We start from the raw sequence: 21,795 nt of genomic DNA, 5'->3' as shown, positions 1-21,795 counted from the left end.
AAAGATATATAAAAAAAAATAGGTAAAAGAGGGAAAATTTTATAAAACTTACTGAGTTTGTAAAAAAAAAAAAAAGAAATTAAACAAATAATATTAATTATTAATTAATTTAATAATGAAAATAAATTTATGTTAAAATTTATTTTGTTTATTTCAATTGATTTGATTTTCAAACAAAAAACTCAATTAAACATCCATAAATAGAGTAAAATTATATATAATTAACAGCAAAATAATGTTAATAAACATGTATATTAATAATTTAAAATTTTGAAAATTTATCCGATGAAGATGTTGTTGGATAGCTTTTAAGAGATAAATTGCCATCTATATATCAAAACCTATATCCAATGATTATTTACTGACATGCCAAGTTTAAATTTAAATTTTAGATCTATTAAGTTTTTAAAATTTGGAGTTATGCAGTTCATGGTTTCATGCCGTTGGATTTAGAAAAGAAAAAATAAAATTTATAGTTAGAAGATTGGACTGTTCAGAATCGATTTAGTTTCAGTGTATGAACAAAACGTGACCATCATTCATTCATCCAACTCAATGACGTTTCTTTCGAATCTTACAAATTTTACAAACCCACGGCTCCGCTCCAAATCACCGACTGCTTTTTTCTCCCCTCTTTTGGCTTACTTTCCCTTTTGCAAAACCATTTTTCTCGAGGACCCATTTGGTTGATTTGCTCCAAACAACTCACTGTTCATCAATTTACTCTGTTTCTCTTCAACCCCACCTCGATTATGGCCGCTCTGATGAACTTTCACCACTTCTTGCCATGAGGGTCGAGTTAACTTACCGTATTCAATGTTTCAAACTACCCCTTCTTCGCTTTTTCTCTGTATTTGTACCCTTTTTTTGCTGGATTCGATTACTTCTTGAAACCTGTGATTTCGCTTTGGAGTTGGGAAAAAGTAACGCCGACCCTTGTGTCTGGATTTGCTCGTATCAGCTGGCTTTGTCTCCTCAACGATCATCGATGTGATTTGTATGAAATTCCATTGAGATTTGCGTTACTGTCGGGGAATTTTATCTGGTCTCTTTCTGGAGGGGTTCAGATTCTTTATATGTCGACTGGTTAATCTTCAAATAGCTTCAATAGTGCAGTATTTTGGGTACTTCCTCTCCTTTTGATTTAGCTTTCAACCAATGATTTGGATGACTAATAGTACATATATTGCGTTTACTGTTCTTGGATTTTCATAGCATTATCCCAACTCTGAAACTTCTGTAGATCTTTGAAACCCTTTTAATAGTTTCCTTAAACCCTTTTGTTCTTCTGCTACAAATTTGAATTCAAGTTCAAATGCTTTGTTTAATGTATTTACAATCAATGAAGTTTGAGTTAGGCGTTGAGGTTTTAGTAAACATGTGGTTAGATGCCTACTGATGCTGCATTTTCCTCGCTCTGTTTCAATTTCTTGAAATTAAGGAGGTGATTCAGAAGACAAGGATAATCTGCAGAATCCTTGTCGTGGTGCTTTCTGATCGAAGACGAGTCGTTTTTTTGATTCAAATGCAAGATGGAGAAAAGGAAAAGAATCACACAGTACAGGGAGAGGCTAGATAAAACACTCAGATCTCCTGATCTGACAACCAAGGAGTCTGTTGAGGCCCTTGTGTCGAATCAACTTCGTCGTCGTTTGCATTCGAAACACGAAACCGAAGGTCGGTGATGAACTGATGTGTCCGGATATTTATATATCTTCCCATCATGTTGGTTAAGCCATCCATTTTGGAGGTTCTGATCTTTCGTTTATGTGTTGAAGGATGTAACGAAAACATGTTACGTAAAAGAACTGCGGAGGTATCGAATTTTCTTGACATGTTGAGGAGTGCTTCCGGTAATGGTAATGATAGTAGCAGAGCTTCTGAGATGGAACATCATGAGTGGAAAGTACGTTATACTAGAATTTCGTCTATCTGATATTCATTCTAAGTGTCTATGAAGTCGATTATATTCTTTTCAATATTTCAGATGAAGCACGATGATGAAGAATTTCGGGTTATGTATCGTGAAGGACCGAAGGGCACTCCATTTCATACATTACTCGTTGAAGGCTTTGTAGATGGCCCGGTTGATATTTGTAAGCGTTACCGACGAACATTTGACTTTACCCTGAAAAGTTTAATCTGTTAAAAGCTCAATGTGATTGATGATCTTGCACACAACTTGAACTTGCTTGTTTGCAGGCTTGTGCACTTCGTGGGAATCTGAACTTTACAAAAGATGGTGAGTGTCATCTCTGATCTTTTGTGCATATTTTGGGAAATATGTCTACTTGTCCATGCCTAACATAAATATGGTCCATCTTTGATTGCAAGCATGTTTTAGTTCGCGCACACACACACGAAAGGTTTGCCTATTTGGTTTTGATTTTTTGTATGGGCTTCCGGGTGATTGAGACGGTGTTTCTTATTTGAAAGAATCTGAGATCCCACGTCGGTTGGGGAGGAGAACGAAACATTCTAAGGGTGTGGAAACCTCTCCCTAGCAGATGCGTTTTAAAAACCCGGAAAGGGAAAACACAGACACCGGGCGATGTGCCAGCGAGGAGGTTGAACCCCGAAGAGGGGTGGACACGAGGCAGTGTGCTAGCAAGGACGCTGAGCCCTGAAGGGGCTGGATTGGGAGGTCCCATATCGATTGGAGAAGGAAATGAATTGCCAGTGAGGATGTTGGGTCACGAAAGGGGGTGGATTGTGAGATCTCACATCGGTTGGGGAGGAGAACAAAACATTCTTTATAAGGGTGTGGGAACCTCTCCCTAGTGGACACGTTTTAAAAACCTTGAGGGGAAGCTCGAAAAGGAAAAGTCCAAAGAGGACAATATCTGGTAGCGGTGGGCTTGGGCTTGAGCTGTTAAAAAAAAGTCTCATTTGTATCATAGCGGTAGTAAATGGTGAAATTTACATGGCACCAGCCATAGCGGAAGTGCTGAGTAATATGAGTTCTGGATCAACTCTAACAATGAATGGATTAAATGACGTTTGTAGGAGTATTAGTCACTGGTTTCTTCTTTCCACTGTTCTCCCTCAGGTGGCCTCAATTTACTGTGCCGTCTTTCAAAATTCTCACCAGCAAATGTCTTCAAAAAGTCCGGATCGGTGAACAGATCGCGTTAGTAAGGTTTGTCTAGCTATACAGCCAGCACTTATATACGTGCACGCGCACACGCACACGCACACAAACGCACCAGCTATCTTCATCCTGTCACATCTGTTTTGAAATACTGAACTTTTTAATTCTTTTGAAAGCAAGGGTTAAGGTTTCATGGCCGCTGTCAACCAGGGAGATCATCGTGCACTACTTTCTTTTCGAGTACTTTCAGGATGACCTTATCATCGTACTTCTAAACTCGGTAATTGGTTGAATAAGATCATGGGAGATCAGTGTGCACTACTTGGAAGTTGATCGCTCCCTGTTTCCATTTGGTCGATTTCTGGATCGACATCTAAACCTTTTTTTTTTTCGTTACAGATATCTGATTTGGACAGCATTGATATAACTACTCATGGATTCACGAGGCACGCTATCCCGGATGCAGAAGATGTAGTTAGGATCGATGTCGTGGGAGGCTTTGCTATACAGAAGGTGACAGATAACAGGAGCTACTTCCGGTGAGGGGTTTCTTTCTTTCTTTTTTATTTACGACGATAATTTACTAATCCAAGTTAAACATAAACATATCGGAAATTGATGTGCGGTTGGTTGATAAGGACTGGTACGATATCGACATAGACGATTACTTTTTAATCTTTATTAACAGCAAGGACTATTGTATTGATAAGTTAAAACATTTAAATTCTATCTCAAATACATATCGTCCTTGTTTGATCTTCGTCTTCACAATCCGATCCTGGAAGAGATCTTTTTTCGTTACCCCGTTGATATCGTTTAGAACTTGAACAGTGAAAAATCTCGCAGGACAATAGCAAACATGGATATGAAGCTGGATTTCATCCCTCCGTCACTTATAAACTTCATCTCGAGGCAACTCATCGGCAGTGGTTTCCGACTCTATCAAAAGGTAATACATTATTCTACCGATATATGATTCGAACCCAAAATAGTCGGGCCGTGTTCCTCAAAACTATATTATTGTCGTCGATGCTTCTAGTTACCAAGTCTTCCACTTTTGTCTTAAAATTCCAATTGTCAACACTATTTGCAGGTAGTGGCTTCAATGTTCAAATCTGATGAAGATTTTATTAAGGCCTTGAAAGACCCACTGTACATACATATAAACGAAGCTCTCTACCGGAAAAATCAACAAGATAAGGCGTTCGGAGAAAAACAGCTCGGTTCTCCAACTGATAAAACTGGAATCCATCCTTTTCCAGAAGAGCAGCCAGAGAACTCGACGGAAGAGCTGCAGGAGAGCTCGACGGAAGAGCTGCAGGAGAGCTCGACGGAAGAGCTGCCGGAGAGCTCGACGGAAGAGCAACCGGAGAACTTGATGGAAGATCAGAAGGTTAACGTCGAGCTCGCCAAAACTGTCATGGAAGCTAATGAGAAAGAAACGTTTGGGGAGATTGAAGAGGAAGAGAGCAATAAAACTGTCATTTTAGGAAGAACTGTTGCAGAAAACTGTAATTTTAAGGATCAAAGAATCTCTATAATCAGTCCAGAGGTAGAAAAGGCTCTGCAAACTTTAGATGAGGTTATTAATATGATGAGGAAAGGTAGATTCAATGGTGAAGCAAAGGCTGGTTCTTGCTTGAGTGATGAAAAGCCTCCAGATATAGAGAAGGATACCGAAAAGAACTCGAGTACTTCTGAAGATCGAAATGTTCATCCGAAAGTCAAGCTTTTCGCTAGCTTGTCAAGGAAACAAACGGCCGAGAGAGCTTCTGACGAACCCCCTCGAACCAGCTCTAACCATAGTTCAAGGTAATAGCTCTGACTGGTTTCTTGACATTATTCTCTGAGTTTGTTCTTGAAGCATCTTGGTTCTTTCATGGCCATTATGGCCATTATGATTGTTTAGCCAATGATGAATTTTGTAGCCCTCAAGCCACCGGGTTGACCCGAAAGGCGGAGTTCTATGGTCGAGGTGAAGGACCGTTTTAAGTATTGCAAAAGAAACGTCCCGTGATCCAAGGCGAAGGGTAAATCTAGACATGGGTTATAAGTTCAAACTTCGTTACCAACTACTGATAACTTTTTTCTCGAATTCAAATCATTGTTCCATGAGATTAGTCGAGCGTGCGCCGAAAACTACTCTGATTGTCCATTTTACGGGTGTCTCGAGGGGGGCGTAGAATTGAAATTTGTCTGAATTTGCATAATCAATTGTATTGCAGGCGCTTAGGATCATCAAATTCTTTATCCAAGGACGTGAACCACAACAAAATAGTTCCAGCATCTCCAGAACATAAATGTTTACCTCTTGGACCTGCTGAAGTTAACCACACGACGTCGAGTTTCATAGAACATGGAACGATAGAAAACGCACATTCGGATCAAAATTCGCATAATCCTGATAAGCAACCAACCAGTGAGCGTCATGGCATGGACGAAATCAACGGAGATTCAGCGGAGAGGTACGTAAGGAATAGAAAGAACCGGTTCTGGTGTTTTCCGGGCAGTCCGATACGGCTGAAGAAGGGAAGAAGTTGAAATTCAGATGAAGGTGAAGCAGAAACTTTAACTTGTTACTATACCTGTAAAAATAGTAATAAATCTCAATTTGGCTGAATTTTTTTGGTTTCTTTTTGTTAATTCTATACTTATTTGCTTTAGCTTTCTTTATTTATGTGATTTTAGCTCATAATCCCTTTTGGAATACATTAATGTGCAAACGTTTCAATATTATATTCAAATTTTTCGTGGATTCGACTAATCTGGAAATAGGGTTACAATTCAATCTTATTCTATCCTATTTTTATGATTATTATGAGGATTAAGAATATTTTATACTTGTAATTGATGTTCGTAATATGTAATTTTAGTTATTAATGTAATATGTATTGTAGATAAATAATATTTTTTTAAAATAATTAAAAAAATGAACAACCCAATAACTCAACTCAACTCGAACCGAAAGTATAGGATTGAGATAGGTTGGGTTGGGTTGGGTTGTGAACTCTATTTGGCTGTTCGTTTCACCAACTCAACCTAAAATTATAGGGTTGAGTTGGGTTGGGTTGGGTTGTGAACTCTATTTGGTTGTTCGTTTCACCAACTCAACCTAAAATTATAGGGTTGAGTTGGGTTGGGTTGTGAACTCTATTTGGTTGTTCGTTTCACCAACTCAACCTGAAACTATAGGGTTCGGTTGGGTTAGATTGGGTAACCAACTCGTTTCACCTACTCAACCTGAAATTATAGGGTTGAGTTGGGTTGGGTTGGATTGGGTAACTAACTCAACCTAAAACTATAGGGTTGAGTTGGGTTGGGTTGGATTGGGTAACCAACTCAACCTGAAACTATAGGGTTGGGTTGGGTTGGGTTGGATTGGGTGAGTTACTATAGGGTTGAGTTGGGTTGGGTTGGATTGGGTAACCAACTCAACCTGAAACTATAGGGTTGGATTGGGTTGGATTGGGTGAGTTGGATTGGATTATAGGGTTGGGTTGGGTTGGGTTGGATTGGGTGAGTTGGATTGGATTGTGAACTCTATTCAGATGGCTCAGATTATCAACTCAACTAATTCGAAATTTTAAATTTATCTAAAAATATTCCGAACCTGACCTAATCCATCTGCATCATAAAATTATTTCATTGCTATTCTTCAGTTAAATTTTAGTATTTATTCAAATAAATACTAAAATTTTAATTTATTACACAGTAATTCTATAAAAAAAATTTAAAATATCAAAAAATCAAAGTTTTATTAGATGTAAAATTGAAACACTATCAAATAAATTTCAAAAATTAAAATTGAGTTTCGGTTGTAAAAATTAATGAATTGATTAAAAAAATTGAAAATATTTATTAAAACTAAAATTATATGTAATAAATTCTTATTTTTTTGGATCTGATTTAACAAAATATTTATTTATTTTTATAAGTTAACACATTCCTCATCTTTTGTCATCTTCATCCATGTTTCCTTCCCTTTTACCCTATGCTTCACCTCCGCCTCGAGCATTCTTGAGTAAGCATTTCTTTTTCAGTTCATCGCCCAACTCCAATTTGATTCTGCTTCTGTTTATCGAAATTATGAGCTTCACGTTTATTCAGTCACCCAATTACGCCTATTCATCATTTCGGAAGAATGTAGATTCTTTTTTTCTGCAAAGCAAAATTTCTCCTGCCGTTTTTGGTGTCTAAAATCGATGGATTTTATCCATTCCAGATTTCAGCCAAAATAACCTAAGTGGGGCAAGTGTTTTGGATTTGTTTCATTACTTTCAGTTTATATTTTTCTCTGTTTCTTACGATTTGATTTCTTATACTTGATAGTTAGCTGTCGAAGTGCAAGGAAATCATATACTTTATGAACTGTTTTGCAATTTTTGATATATGGGCATGACTGATTTTTCTTGGATGTTTAGTAATTTCATATATTGCTCAATGTTTGGTGTTGGGAGTTGAATGAACTATTTGATTTGTAGGATTAAATGTTGCTTTATTGTTAACTTGTCGATACTTTGAATTTATGAATAAAGAGTGTTCTTCTGTTAAAAGAAGTATAGATGGTGGAGCTTAGTATTGTGATCTGAATAGGAAGAAATGTTGACCCTGCTATCTCTGTTTGGTGCACCAACTAATTAGCTATCTATTTGATTGCTTTTAATTAACATTTCCCTCACTCCTTTTCAGGAGTTACTCAATGGTAATCTCTTTTCAATTAGTGATAATCTTGAATGGCTGCAAGGCTCATGCCGTCGACTCTTATGAAGAAATTTCTCAAAGGGGTTAAACGAAATTCATGCTTATCTCCAATTCTTAGTGGTAATTATGTTGATTCTTTCCTGGAAAACAATCAGAGTAATCCAAGGTTAGAAGAAAGTACACAATCCTTGAGCAATAAGTTTGTCTTGAACAACTCAGTCAAAGGTTTGGATAATGAAAATAACTTGAACTCAGAGGTAGAAATCTTCAAATGTTTGGCTATCCAGAAGGGATTTTCCCATACGGTCCAAACATATTATGTGACGATTCTCAAGCAGGGTTTGGATGGGAACGTTGAGGAAATGGATAGGACATGTCAAGATCTCGTGAAGGATGGGTGTCTGGGTGTTGAAGAAGTTATTGTCACTTTAGTTAATGCCTTTGTTAGACATGGTAGAACCAGAGAAGCACTTCGGGTACTTCCTCATGTAAACTTGGTTGGTTTAAAGCCTTCGATAGAGACATTTAACGTTGTATTGGCTGTTTTCGTTGAGGAGAACAGAGATATTGAAGAAGTTTTATTTGTTTACAAAGAGATGGTGAAAGCTAGCATTGTACCAAATGTTGACACATTAAATTTTCTGTTAGCTGCATTGTTTCATGCTGAACAAATCAAGACAGCCATGAACCAGTTTAGGAGAATGAGCAAGAAAGGATGCATTCCTAACAGTAAAACCTTTGAGGTTCTCTTAAATGGTTTAATTACACGAAATCTAGTGGATGAAGCTGTTTTAGCTTTGGGTATATTATACAAAATTGGGTGCGAACTCGATTTGAGCTTTTATACATGTGCAGTATCTTTATTTTGTAGTGTAGACAGAATAGATGTTGGAAGCTGGTTGTTTAGAATGATGAAAGCTTCCAATATTATACCAGATACCTTGATTTATAGTACTCTAATACAAAGTTTGTGCAAAAATCGATTATTAGATGAGGCATTATTTCTGCTCGAAGAGATGGTTGAAAGTGGTTTGATGCCTGAAGACAATGTATATGTAAGTATTATAAAAGTTTTTTTTGAGCTTGGGAAAACCGATGAGGCTATAAAGTTCGTGAAAGATAGATGTTTTTTGTTCACTTCTCCTCACAACGCGTTGCTTGAAGGTTGCTGCAATGTTGGAAATATCTTAATAGCAAATCGTGTCTTAGGACAAATGTCGAAAATGAGTATTGATGATTGTAAATCTTGGAACATAGTTATTGGATGGTTGTGCAACAATGCAAGAATTGGAAAAGCTTTTGAATTCCTTGGTAAAATGATTGTGTTGTCATTTGTGCCTAACAAAGACACATATGCAGCTCTTATAATTGGAAATTGTAAATCCAGGAGGTACGAGGCTGCATTACAGTTAATGGACGAGGTACATGCTAGATGTTGGGTTCTTCATGCTGGATGTTACTCCGAGCTTATCGAAAGCCTTTGCCAAGCCAAAAGGACTCTTGAGGCTGCAGAAGTCTTTTGCTACATGTCTAAAAACAGATACCCTCTTCATCCTTCTTTATTTGATACATTGATCAAAGGGATATGTGATTTAGGACATATCGATGAAGCTTTAGTGCTGCTACAATTGGCATGTTATGCTGGTACTTCTTGTAAGACGGTGACGTATGCTTCTATCGTATACGAGTTGTCTAAATCTAACAAGGCAGAGATTGCCTTACTAGTCTTATCACAGATGCTCGTGTTGGGCTACAGCCTTAATTTGGAGACATACTGCATTTTCATACATAGTTTTTGTGCCATGAATCGAGTAAAGGATTCTATAACGCTTTTCAACCGTATGGTCAATGAGGGTCTTCTACCTGATTCAGAAAGACTTCATGATTTATTGTTATGTATAGCTGACCATTCTCAGCTACATATGATTTTGACTACAATTGATAAACTGATTGCACATACTGACCTTGTAAATACTGCTACTTACAACTTGCTTATCAATGGGCTATGGAAAGAGGACAGAAAATATGAAGCATGTAAATTGTTGGACTCGATGTTGGAAAAGGGGTGGGTACCAGATGCTACGACTCATGGATTGCTGATTGGCTCTCTAGTTAATGAGAATTCTGTCGTTGAGGATAATGTAAGCAGCATACTTGTTGAGGGCCTAGGGAATACATGAGAACCGACTTTCACAGGAGAATGCCATTTGATCCATCGACGATCGAAGGCCTAGGGTGCCATTTGATCGATTTATGGTTCACACGTATCATTAATGCTGGCCTCTTTGATTGTTTGACTGTAAAGACATTTCTCAAGCTTTCTCCTCAACACTTATCCCCCCTTATAAATGAGCAATGTCAAATGAGCAAATGGATACAGCCGGATCCTCTCTCCATAAGCAGAAACAGAAAGAACAGTTTTGAATTAAAAGGTGAGTTTGATTTCTTCTTATTTTTTTTGAGTAATATCTTTGTGACTGTGGCTGATAAATGTAAGTGAAACTGGGTTTCGGTAGCTGATAAGTTAGCATATAAGCTAATGGTACATTTTCTCCCAAGTTCGCCGACGAGATCCGCGAAAATTGCACCCTTTTATGCATTTTCCCTGGTGAACCTGGGATTTCTAGAAGAACTTTATTTGTTTGCCATATCTTCGCTAGGTGTTTATGGAATTATTATCGCGGGTTGGTCTAGTACTTAGGGGGCGGCCGTTCAGTCGCCTATGATACTAGAACCAATAGGTCAAAAATGGGTTTGTGCCGCAGGTGTTGAACGATTTACTCTACACAGGTGTGGGCTTACAGGGCTAGGGCTTATAAACCCTTTCTTTCATTCATCAATAGGGTCCTGGTCGGTCACTTTTCCGGACGGGGATCGATAAGTGGAAGTCATAAAAAAGCATGTTAGCTTAAAATACATACAATGGCTTAAATGTCATATCAATGTCACAGTTTTCTCTCTGATATTAACTCCAGAATTCTATGCTTCAGGGGCCATGGAGGGAAAGAAGCTATCGTGCAAGTTAAAGTAATACGATCACGCGACGTAGGAGTTTCATCTACCTGCTAGGATGCGCATTGAAGGGAGCCAGAGGTAACTTTCCAAGTTAAGGATGTCGTAGACATTTTACGCCTTCATCATAGCTGAAGTAATAGAGTCGAACTTATATAGATCGATGTTGCAAGTTCTGGGAATACCGTCCAATTTTTGTGATGTTTATAATTATGTGTTATAACAAATTTGATTGGGAAGTTGGCAGATAGAAATATATTCATCGACCTGTAGACAAGCCTGGTGGATGATTGAATTCATAAGAGGAAAAATGTTGTGGACTACGGAGGCTTGGGCTTTGTTGTGGTTTTGTGGCTCGAAAGAAATCGAACAACCAAAGCCCACCACTAGCAAATATTGTCCGTTTTGGTCTGTGACGTGTCCCTATCAGTCTCGCGGTTTTAAAACGTGTTTGCTAGGGAAAAGTTTCTATACTCTTTTTAGGAATGCTTCATTCCCCTCTCCACCCGACGTGGGATCTCACATAGACCTCCCCTTGTTCTTTTTGTACTAATTCATATTGTCCGCTTTGGTAGTGCACGAAGCATAGCGTATTCTACTGTAATTACAGCTGATCCTCTTGAACTGGAAAGCTTTTTTTGTAGGCTTTTCGGAAGGGGCTTTCCTGTTCCCCATTGCCTTTGGCTGTCTGTCTGTGCCGTGTGCCTAATATACTCGTTTGTTTCTTATAAAAAGCTTGAAGTTGATGCTTTTACACTGTTTCCTTCTATCAAATAGTTGCTACCCCAATTAGGATGGTCAAGAGTCACGCGGAGAAGTTCGATTTTCGGACTTTTATGAATCTTATCTGATCCCGAACTCTTTAGGGTCGGCTTTTGAGAGCATATTGTTCAACCACTAAACTTTTGTGCGAGATTCCTTGCAACGATACCTTTCACCAAGTTATAAGTAAAATTTTAGAGAACAAAATTGTCATTTTATATAGTCACTGTCGTGGTCTGTTGCTACTAGAATCATGGTTGCTCGATTGAGTAGTGATGTATGTGTGAGTGAGAGGAGGCCTTTATTTGTCTCATTTTATGAAGGTGAGAGGATATAGTAAAAACTATTAATTAAAATTTTATAATTAGGAGGAAAATAGCAAGGCTAAATTAATTAAAAAATATTTTTAAATCTTAAATTTTAAAAATAATTAAAAAAATAAATCTTGATATTTAAATTTTAAAAAATTTATTGATTTTTTTTAATTTTTTTAAAATGTCTTTTAAGTTTTTACCGCTAGAATATGGACGGAAAGTTGATGAGTATTTTTAAAATATAGAAATATAGTATTGGAGTATTTTGTTTTTTGTTTTTTTTTTTTTATTTAAATAAAATATTTTTTTTATTCAAAACTAAAAATAAATGTAATTTTAAATTTTTTAAAAAAAATTAAAAAAATTATTGTTGGTTTTTTTATTTTTATTTTTAAGCAAAATACAAAACTTTTATTTATTTATTTAGCCTAATTAAACTTTATCTCCCATCTTCTCAAGCCGTGGTGATCACGAATCGAATTAAACTCATTTCTTCTCAATCCGTGGTGCTCAAGAATCTCGGAGAGATAGAGACTTGGAGCTTCGAAAATGGGTGGGGTATGGAGAGGCGCGTCTGGCGAATTGGATTCACCCGCCGGCGACGGTGTTACGTCTAATAATCCTAGCACTTGGTCTTCCGGCGATCGATGTTCGACTAGAAAAGTGGTGAAGTCGCAGTGCAAAACGGAGGAGGTCGAGCCCGGGAAATTCGTCAGGAAGTGCGAGAGAACCGAGGAGATTCTCAGAGACTGCATCGGAAGGTATGTGCATCCGTGTTCCTCTGATTTCTGTTGTCCTGTGATAATTTATTTTAACCTAACTATTATTGTCTTTCGAATTAAGAACTTAGTTTTCTACGTAAGTGTGAAGAAAAGAAAATTGGTTCGTTCTATTTGTTGTTGGCAAAGAGAAATTGTTAAACGTAGGTTTCGTTTCTTTATTTGGAATCAAATTGGTGTGATCCACATGGCTGTTCCTAAGTTTGATTTCTTCTTTATTGTTTAGGGATATATCGTAGTTCTAAATTTTGAAGTATAATGTGCTAGGCTAAGGCTGATTCCTACGACTTGTTGAGTGAACTCTGTTTGATGCGTTGAAACTACGGAGCCATTTGGGAGGTTTATTTTCTGATTTTGTTGCCGTGATTGGTTGTTTTAATAGAATCTTAGAGGGATGGACATTGAAATTGGTAGGTGCTAGGCTTACTGTTTGACAAGTGAGTGATAATTTTTCTTGGGTTATTTGAATTGAAGGTTGAAGAATCATGACTTACCGGTTACCCCATAATTTTGTTCACCATGTTTTTTGGCCTAAATGACCAAGATATAAGAATATTGATTTTTTCTTCTTGGTTATTTCACACACTCTCACTTTCATTTCGGGTTCCTTCTGTCGAATTTTCTTCCAAATTTTGATAATTCATCACATAGAAAATGTGGATGCTTTCAAGGGACCGGAAAGAATCAAAATTTCCACACCCATTCAACATTTCATCCTAATAATTGTAAAAGCCTCTCTGGTGGTTTATATTCTTAAAGCACATCATATGAAAATTTTACAGTGTCCTCCCATGAAGGGACCTAGCAAATGAATAATGTGTTTAACGTTCTCTTTCTTAAAGTTTATGGGTTTTCATAATTTGGAAAAATAAGAATGAGAGGAAGGAACAGATAAATGAAAGAAGAGACAAAAACCGAGTAGAAACTGAGAATGTGTTTTGGAAGATGAGAATGAGAGTGATGAAGGGGCATATGAAATAAGAGGGTTGAAATGTGTTTTTTCTATCGTTCCTTAAGCGAAGTGCAACATCTCTAAACAATTAAAGTGAAAGAATGTAGCTGAGGTTATTTAATATATAAGAGCTCCTTCTCTTTAAAATCTCATCTGCGTTGTGATATAGAAAGGCAGGTTTAGGAAAAATATGTTTCTTGGATGGAAAATTATGAAGATGACCGAGGAATGCATTTCCTGGATTGCACTTGTGCTGGCTCGGTGTTTGATGGTTGAATGACTATGACATGATTGGAACTCATTGGGTTGTGCCTTGAGCCTCAGTTAATAGAATCCATGCATCATATATTGGAAAATATTGATTAGCCCTTAGCTGAATGGTGATTAGGAACTTGAAGGGCAGTGTCTGGGAATATTTTTTCTGAGCCTGCCAGACGGAAGCTATTGGAACTCGTTACTGTTGTACATGATCGGTTGCAAACTTGAAAATAATAAATTTCTTAACCTGCATTGATGCTGCTTTAATTGCATGGAAGATCAAGTTGGAAAATATAGTAATCCCTTGCTTACATCGAATTCGAGCAGCCATCTACTGTAGCTAAAACCGCCAGAAAGCCTTACACTTGATATGTTGTAAGAGGATCACATGATATGATATTGGAGCTAGGAGTGAGGAAACTCTTTTCATTTATCGGATTGAACCAGGTGCTTTTGCTTCTTTAATGTGCTATGCCAAATTCTTAACACACGATGACTTCGGTTTTTGTGTTACCATGTTTCGATAGTATGTATGTATATCATTTGATAGATAGAACCCAAAGTGGAAAATTCATTTATAAAAGAACACATGTAAGGAATTAAAGAGCTCTTCCATCCCCCTCCAATCTATCAAAACCATCAGGAACTCGTATCCGCTAGTTACTCATCTTCCTTTTTTTAAAATTACTTGCTTCTGGTTAGTTACTTTAGGCCTCTAGGTTGCTTCCCTGCTCCAACTGTTCTCCCCTTTTAGTTCAATTAAAGTGAGCTGAAGAGCTTCCTATCAACTATACGAGTCATATGACTAAGTCATAGTTGCTTTGTTTCTTTACAGGCCGGTCGAAGTGATACAGTCCAACAGGGAATTTACAGAAGAGGATGTAACGAATGAGGTGGTTAATAATAGGTCATTCTCGTCAGGATCATCAGAATATCAACCATTTAATTTCCCTGGACTTCGTAGCGATATTGAAGCCATTGAACACAGCCTCTTTGGTAGCATGAAGGGGTTCTTTGATGCAGCTGAAGAGATTAGGAATGGTTTCTTTGGTTCTTTCAGAGATCCACCCCTATTCAACAGAGAGCCTTCTTCCTCCCCATCGATGAGACAAAACGAGCCCGACTCCGGTCACGTTGACCTATCTGGATTGGCCAGGGATGTCTGATTACCCAGAATGAACTCGATCGTCCTTTTTTTTTACAGATGTTAGATACAACAAGGACAGTATATCATCTTTATCGTGGTGGATGTAGAATTGATAATCAGTTGAATAAATGTCTTTCCAGTCTATAAGCATTGTTATCCAATATGTGCTCATAGATATTGACATATTGGTTGATTATGTGTGGAATCTGACTTTTGAGTGGTGCAAAATGGTTGGTTTTGAAAAACCAACCAAGGTTTTAGTTGTAAAAAGCTTTACTTTTCTAATGCATGAACTTAATAGGAAGAATCTTTTACGTTCATAGTGGAGGGCCATTGACCCAGTTTATATTTTGTATATGATAATGATAGTGTACCATTTAATCCATAAACTAGTTTAATGTACCAAACATTATTTTCCATGCAATGGTTAGAATTTAAAAAAATAAAATAAGTTACAAAGAAATCATGGAAATGCTTAGGACTACATTAATAATTAAAGGATATTTGGTTTAAATACTACTTTGGTCCGAGTAATTCGGGCTTTGGTCTATGTTTTTTATACTTCTGAATCCTGTATATTTCGATTTTTTTCTTAATTTTATCGTGATAGTTCTCTTACTAAATTAATTAAATTAATTATAAATTTGTTATATGATTTCAATTATCATGATCTAAAATTAATATTTTAAAAGTACAGGGACCAAAATGAAATATAAAAACTAACCGGAACGTTTTGAAAGTATACGCTAATATTTCTTCCATTCAATAAGAAATGCATGATGTAACCAATCTGAAAATCTCGCGTATAGTTGTATTTCAAATTTTCACTCTTTTTTTTCATATTGATAAATTCTTTGATAATAATTAAAATATATTTCACATACAAAGAATTGGGTATTTGTGAAGAAATGTCAATGGGTAAAACAAAGAAGTGGCTCTCCACTTTGATTGATCAAATATGTCACTGTTTTTTTTTGTGGGTTTTTTTTCTTTTTCCAAAAAGTTTGATTTGGTCGTTTTGCACGTTTATGAGGAAACGGAGTTGATTTGACTGACAATGAAACCTTAATCTTGTAGATATGTATGTCGATGAATATTTATAAAAAAATTATAAATTATAAAAAATTATGAACTAATAAACTTATTAATAGAATTAGATTTACATTAGTGATATTTTATTAATATTTTTGTTATATTTGGTCGATTTTTATACGATAATGAAAATTCATATCCTATTAGAGGTTAATATTGAATTCATAAATATATAGAAATGTCAATAAAAATGTCATAAACACACATCATAGTTTTACCATCCAATTTCATATATTTGACTAAATAAGATATTGACATCGTGTTTCAAAGGATATATAAAAAATGACCTAAACACCCTTATACTATCTCTGCTATTGTCGATGACTATCTCATATGACCACTATGCACCGACCACCAATGATCATCTCTATTGTCCACCGCCCAACCCCGATAACGATTATTTTCTGCATACCAACCATCATCGACCATCTCTAGCAACCACCATTGATAACAACGCCAACCACCATCATTGACGACCACTCTGACAATCACCATTGGTCATCCCTTCTACCAATAGTCGTCCTAGTATTTTAAATGCTTAAGATATACTAATCCACTGATGTTACATTAATAATTAAAATCTCATAAAACTCAAATATCAAACATTAACGGATCATGTTTTTGCTTTCCAAAAATTCAACTCAACCCAAATCGGAAAAAAAAAAAAAAAAAAAAATCTAACCCAACTTAACTTTTATGATTTGGATCGGGTTGATCAGATTCTCGAGTCATTTGAACACCTCTGTTATCGAAATTTATTTTTTCTATATTTGAAATTTCCAAGTTTTTGACCATATGTATGATATTATCGTATATTAATTTTTATTTGATTTGGTCGCATAGAAATTTGCATTTAATATTGTATTAATTTGGATAATAATTTCTTGCAATGTTTTTCCATAAATATAAAATTATACAAATTTCACTAAATAGATTTTATAAATTGTTATTTTTTATTTTAAAACAAAATTAAAAATTATATTACTATATGAAACAAAATATAAAATATAATTTTCCTTTTTTCTTAATTTAGAATTTTGAAAAATAGATCATAGCCGTCCACTTAGAATCCAACGGCAGAAAGATGCTATCCAATCAAATTGCAATATATTTTTAACGCGTTTTTATTTATTTATTAATTTTCAATATTTAAAAAAAAATGTTTTTAAAGAAACTCAAATCATAACAGAAAAACCGGTAAATTCTTTATCTCTCTTCTATCCCTGCTTCGCTTTCGTTTCAATTGTTATCCTGTTTTTCATTTGGATTCGCCAAGTGAATATATATAGGGAAAATTCCCACGAAATCAAACCCCTAAATTTGCGCTTAAAAATTTCCCTGTTCTTCAACGATTTTTGGTTCTCTCTCTCTCTCTCTCTCTCTCTCTCTATCCTTATTCTTCTTCTTCAATTTGTTCGCCCCTGCTTTTTCCTGATCAAGCCGTTGATGTTCTGTAGGGAATCGTTGAAATTTCTGTTTGATTAATGTTTCAGTGGGTCGGGGTTTGAATTTCGTGCGGATTGAGTTAATTTCTGTGGGGGTTTTCTATGATTTTTGTTGTTTATCGATTCGAAGATTCATTGCCCTATACGGATTTTGTATCTGCTCTGTTTTCTTGTTCTTCACGTTGGGTGTTCATGATCGTGTTCTTCAGCATTATCTTTCGTTTTGCCTGCATTATTGTGTTGTTGATTTTCTTATTCTGTTCCCCATTTTGGGGGAAACGCCATGGATGACGGATTTGGGCGATTTTACGGTGCTTGTTTTCTGAGATTTTAGAACGGATATTCGAGTAGAATCGGCTTATTCAGATGGGTAATAAATGTATTGGGTCGAGGAAGGATGGGATTTTGTGTTCGATTACTCAAGCGATTTGGTGGTCTCGAGCGGGTATGGTTTCTTCTCATACTAAAAAAAAGAGGGCTAAAAACCCTAACCCTAACCCTAATCAAGTAGTTCAAAATACTCCCCCTGAACCAGTGAAGATTGTTGATGATAGGGCCAAACCATTGGAATGGGAGGATAATGCAGCGGCAGAATTAAACCCCAAGGAAGAATTGATCATCATCAACCCTGTAGAGCCTTTGTTGTCTGAGGAAGAATTGATCAAACCAGCTGAACAACCATCAAGCTATGATGAACAGAAGCGACGCGTTGAATCTCCGGTTAAATCGGGAAAGCCAAAGGAATCAGATGGTAATGGTAGTAATAATGTTTCTGAAGATTTGATGAAGGAGAAGAAGACGAAGAAAATAGTGAGTGCAGGTTTGCAGGTTGAGTCAGTTTTGCAAACAAAAACTGGTCATCTAAGGGAGTATTACAGCTTGGGAAGGAAACTTGGACATGGCCAGTTTGGGACGACTTTTCTTTGCGTTGAGAAGTCGACTGGGAAAGAGTATGCCTGTAAATCGATAGCGAAAAGGAAGTTGGCGACGATAGAAGACGTCGAGGATGTGCGGAGAGAGATTCAGATAATGCATCATTTAATTGGTATTCCCAACGTTGTTTCTATTAAAGGAGCTTATGAAGATGCTGTTTCTGTACATGTCGTCATGGAACTGTGCGAAGGCGGCGAGCTTTTCGATCGGATTGTTAAGCTCGGGCATTACACTGAAAGACAGGCAGCTGATCTTGCAAGAACCATTGTAGGGGTAATAGAAGCTTGCCATTCTCTTGGTGTCATGCACCGTGACCTCAAACCTGAGAATTTTCTTTTTGTTGATGGACGCGAGGACTCGCCCTTGAAAGCTATCGATTTCGGGTTGTCTGTCTTCTTCAAGCCAGGTATACTAGAAACTAGTACGAATCGATTTCGGGTTGTCTGTTTTCTTATGATCCAATTCACAACAGGAGCATGTTTAATTTGGTGCTCTGATGATTTTACAGGGGAAGTATTTAGGGATGTGGTTGGGAGTCCTTACTATGTGGCACCAGATGTTCTGTGCAAACTATATGGCCCAGAAGCTGATGTTTGGAGTGCTGGTGTGATGCTTTACATACTTTTAAGCGGGGTGCCGCCATTTTGGGCAGGTAAAAACACAGATATCTAGCAATTGCACCTGATTAATGTATGCATCATGGTTATCACTTGCCAAATCCAATTCCATATATATATATATGATGTTCTGATCACTATATTCGTTTTCGTTCTTCCTTCACGCGATTTCGAAACAGAAACCGAGCAAGAGATATTTGACGAAGTTTTGCACGGAGATCTCGACTTCACGTTAGATCCCTGGCCAAGTATTTCTGACAGTGCCAAAGATTTGGTAAGGAGGATGCTCGTTAGAAACCCGAAAGAGCGGCTCTCCGCTCATGAAGTTCTATGTAAGTTTCTACTTTGTGATGGTTCATAAAAATTCTAATATTGATATTCCAAGTGTAGAGATCAGGCATGGAGGACCTCTCTTGGCTCCTAAACAGATATGGAAGAAGTTCTTCCCGGTTTAAGTGCAAAATTTTAGATAAAAACCACTTTTTAATGAGGAATGTAAACATTAAATAGGTCTGATCAAGGTTCGATAATCGATATATCCATTCGTTTTGCAGTCCAAGTGTCATTTGTAATAGCCCAAGCCCACCACTAGCAGATATTGTCCGCTTTGACCCGTTACGTATCGCCATTAACCTCACGGTTTTAAAACGTGTTTTCTAGGGAGAGGTTTCCACACTCTTATAAAGAATGCTTTGTTCGCTTCTCCAACCGACGTGGGATCTCACATCATTTCTCATGCACACCCTTTTAGTTTGATCGGAGATTTTGTAGGCTGGGAATTTTATCTGCTGTGTGTTTTTGTTGTTCTTGAAGAACACTTGGAGAATCCAAGCTTGGTCAATGGATAATTAGAAGAACAACTCTTATCTAAATCGACTTTAAAAAGTCATTATCCAAACATGTTTTCGGTCTTGAGAACAATTCTTGTAACATCATTCTCAAACAGCACACAGTTAGTTCTGATAGTACATTTGGTCCGAGCATTAACGGTGTCGGTTTCGGTTTTCCAGGCCATCCCTGGCTTCAGGTTGATGGAGTGGCTCCAGATAAACCTCTTGATTCTGCAGTCTTGAGTCGTTTGAAACAGTTTTCTGCAATGAACAAGCTCAAGAAAATGGCTTTGAGAGTAAGTCTTTTGGTTTCTCAACCTAAACTGAAAATGGAATTTGTCTCACTTAAACCTGTTTTTGTGCTTCTCCTTCTTTCAGGTCATTGCTGAGAGCCTCTCCGAAGAAGAGATCGCCGGGTTGAAGGAAATGTTTAAGATGATCGATACCGACAACAGCGGCCAAATTACGGCCGAAGAGCTCAAGGATGGACTCAACAGATTTGGAGCAAATCTGAATGAGACTGAGATAAAAGATCTTATGCAAGCTGTAAGTTCTAAAAACAATTCAAATGTGTTCGTTCGACTCGATTAGCTCGTATGTATCTCTCTAACGAAACGCTACTTATTTCGAAACGCAGGCTGATTTTGACAACAATGGCTGCATTGACTATGGAGAGTTCATAGCAGCAACACTTCATTTGAACAAAGCTGAGAGAGAAGATCATCTCTTTGCAGCTTTCCAATACTTCGACAAGGACGGGAGCGGTTATATCACGCAAGACGAACTTCAAAAAGCCTGCGAAGATTTCGGCATCGAAAGCATTCACTTGGAAGAGATGATCGGAGAAGTCGATCAGGACAATGTAAGCATCTACTTCATTTCTTTTCTTGACATACTTTTCACTCTTACAACTACTACAACTAGAAACATTGTGTTCATCTAAACGATCACTATAACTCGTTATCCAGGACGGTCGTATCGATTACAACGAGTTTGTGGCGATGATGCAGAAGGGAAATGGTGATTTGGGGAAGAAGGGTCAACAGAGTACTAACTTTAGCATTGGTTTTAGGGAGGCACTTCCTGTTTGTTAGCAAATCAGGAGAAATTTTCCCTCTCTTTCTCTCACAAATTCTTTCTTGTGACTGTATAAAATCTGTACAAGGTTTAACTATTGCTTGGTTTTGATAAGTAAAATGTAAATTATCTGCTTCTTTTAGAGCTTGACTCATTATTTATGTCAGCCAAAACATATATCTATATGTGTGTGTATATATATATATAGCTTCGTTATAAGTGTTCGTAACAAGTTTCCTTTACGATGTCACTTCTCTTATAATAGAACTTAATAGTCAAGTTTAACCACACTTTTTATGAGATCTCACATCGATTGGAGAGAGGAACGAGTGCTAGTGAGAACGCTAGTCCCTGAAGGGGGTGGATTGTTAGATCTCACATCGGTTGGAGAGAGGAACGAGTGCCAATGAGAACGCTGGTCCCTGAAGGGGGTGGATTGTTAGATCTCACATCGATTGGAGAGAGGAACGAGTGCCAGTGAGAACGCTGGTCTCTGAAGGGGTAGATTGTTAGATCTCACATCGGTTAGAGAGAGGAACGAGTGCCAGCAAGAACGTTGGTCCCTGAAGCGAGTGGATTGTTAGATCCCACCTCAGTTGGGGAGGAGAACGAGGCTGGTCCTTGAAGCAAGTGGATTGTTAGATCCGACATCGGTTGGGGAGGAGAACGAGACATTCTTTGTAAGGATGTGGAAAAGCATTTTAAAAACCTTGAGAGAAACCACAAAGGTAAAACCTAAATAGGACATCGGCTGATAGTGGGATTGGACGATTACACTTTTAGTC

The 21,795-nt window shown here is 37.2% G+C and overlaps 4 protein-coding genes across 8 annotated transcripts; all 4 read left to right on the top strand.

The window, feature by feature from the left end:
* Positions 1-559: 559 nt before the first annotated feature.
* LOC111800288 (uncharacterized) lies at positions 560-5,754 on the top strand. 3 transcript variants are annotated; one of them, XM_023683907.2, is made up of 12 exons: positions 560-1,124; positions 1,442-1,677; positions 1,779-1,906; positions 1,988-2,096; positions 2,203-2,242; positions 3,050-3,139; positions 3,272-3,371; positions 3,491-3,630; positions 3,938-4,040; positions 4,185-4,903; positions 5,020-5,121; positions 5,317-5,408. In XM_023683907.2, exons 2-11 carry the CDS (start codon positions 1,533-1,535, stop codon positions 5,081-5,083), a joined length of 1,638 nt encoding a protein of 545 aa, XP_023539675.2. In that variant the 5' UTR covers positions 560-1,124; positions 1,442-1,532; the 3' UTR covers positions 5,084-5,121; positions 5,317-5,408. The 3 variants fall into 3 exon arrangements, with proteins under 3 accessions (XP_023539675.2, XP_086982503.1, XP_023539673.2); XM_087126377.1 differs by having other exon boundaries at positions 5,020-5,408; XM_023683905.2 differs by lacking the exon at positions 5,020-5,121 and having other exon boundaries at positions 563-1,124; positions 5,317-5,754.
* Positions 5,755-7,021: 1,267 nt separating this feature from the next.
* Positions 7,022-11,554, top strand: LOC111800365 (uncharacterized). Of its 3 annotated transcripts, none has more exons than XM_023684016.2 (3): positions 7,022-7,112; positions 7,781-10,224; positions 10,783-11,554. In XM_023684016.2, the coding sequence occupies exon 2, from the start codon at positions 7,825-7,827 to the stop codon at positions 9,970-9,972; it is 2,148 nt and encodes a 715-aa protein (XP_023539784.2). In that variant the 5' UTR covers positions 7,022-7,112; positions 7,781-7,824; the 3' UTR covers positions 9,973-10,224; positions 10,783-11,554. The 3 variants fall into 3 exon arrangements, with proteins under 3 accessions (XP_023539784.2, XP_086982460.1, XP_023539785.2); XM_087126334.1 differs by lacking the exon at positions 7,022-7,112 and adding an exon at positions 7,119-7,334; XM_023684017.2 differs by lacking the exon at positions 7,022-7,112 and adding an exon at positions 7,119-7,339.
* An 875-nt stretch (positions 11,555-12,429) lies between these two features.
* LOC111800367 (Mal d 1-associated protein) lies at positions 12,430-15,336 on the top strand. Its single transcript, XM_023684020.2, has 2 exons — positions 12,430-12,641; positions 14,705-15,336. The coding sequence occupies exons 1-2, from the start codon at positions 12,430-12,432 to the stop codon at positions 15,033-15,035; spliced, it is 543 nt and encodes a 180-aa protein (XP_023539788.1). The 3' UTR covers positions 15,036-15,336.
* Positions 15,337-17,317: 1,981 nt separating this feature from the next.
* Positions 17,318-21,152, top strand: LOC111799795 (calcium-dependent protein kinase 26). Its single transcript, XM_023683274.2, has 7 exons — positions 17,318-18,892; positions 18,995-19,138; positions 19,283-19,435; positions 20,114-20,229; positions 20,312-20,479; positions 20,571-20,795; positions 20,902-21,152. The coding sequence occupies exons 1-7, from the start codon at positions 17,920-17,922 to the stop codon at positions 21,025-21,027; spliced, it is 1,905 nt and encodes a 634-aa protein (XP_023539042.2). The 5' UTR covers positions 17,318-17,919; the 3' UTR covers positions 21,028-21,152.
* Positions 21,153-21,795: the final 643 nt, after the last annotated feature.

Source organism: Cucurbita pepo, chromosome 8 (assembly GCF_057944985.1).
Source record: "Cucurbita pepo subsp. pepo isolate OVF chromosome 8, ASM5794498v1, whole genome shotgun sequence".
Lineage (NCBI taxonomy): Eukaryota > Viridiplantae > Streptophyta > Magnoliopsida > Cucurbitales > Cucurbitaceae > Cucurbita > Cucurbita pepo.
Note: the sequence above shows the minus strand (reverse complement) of the source record. Positions and strands in the feature narration are given on the sequence as shown.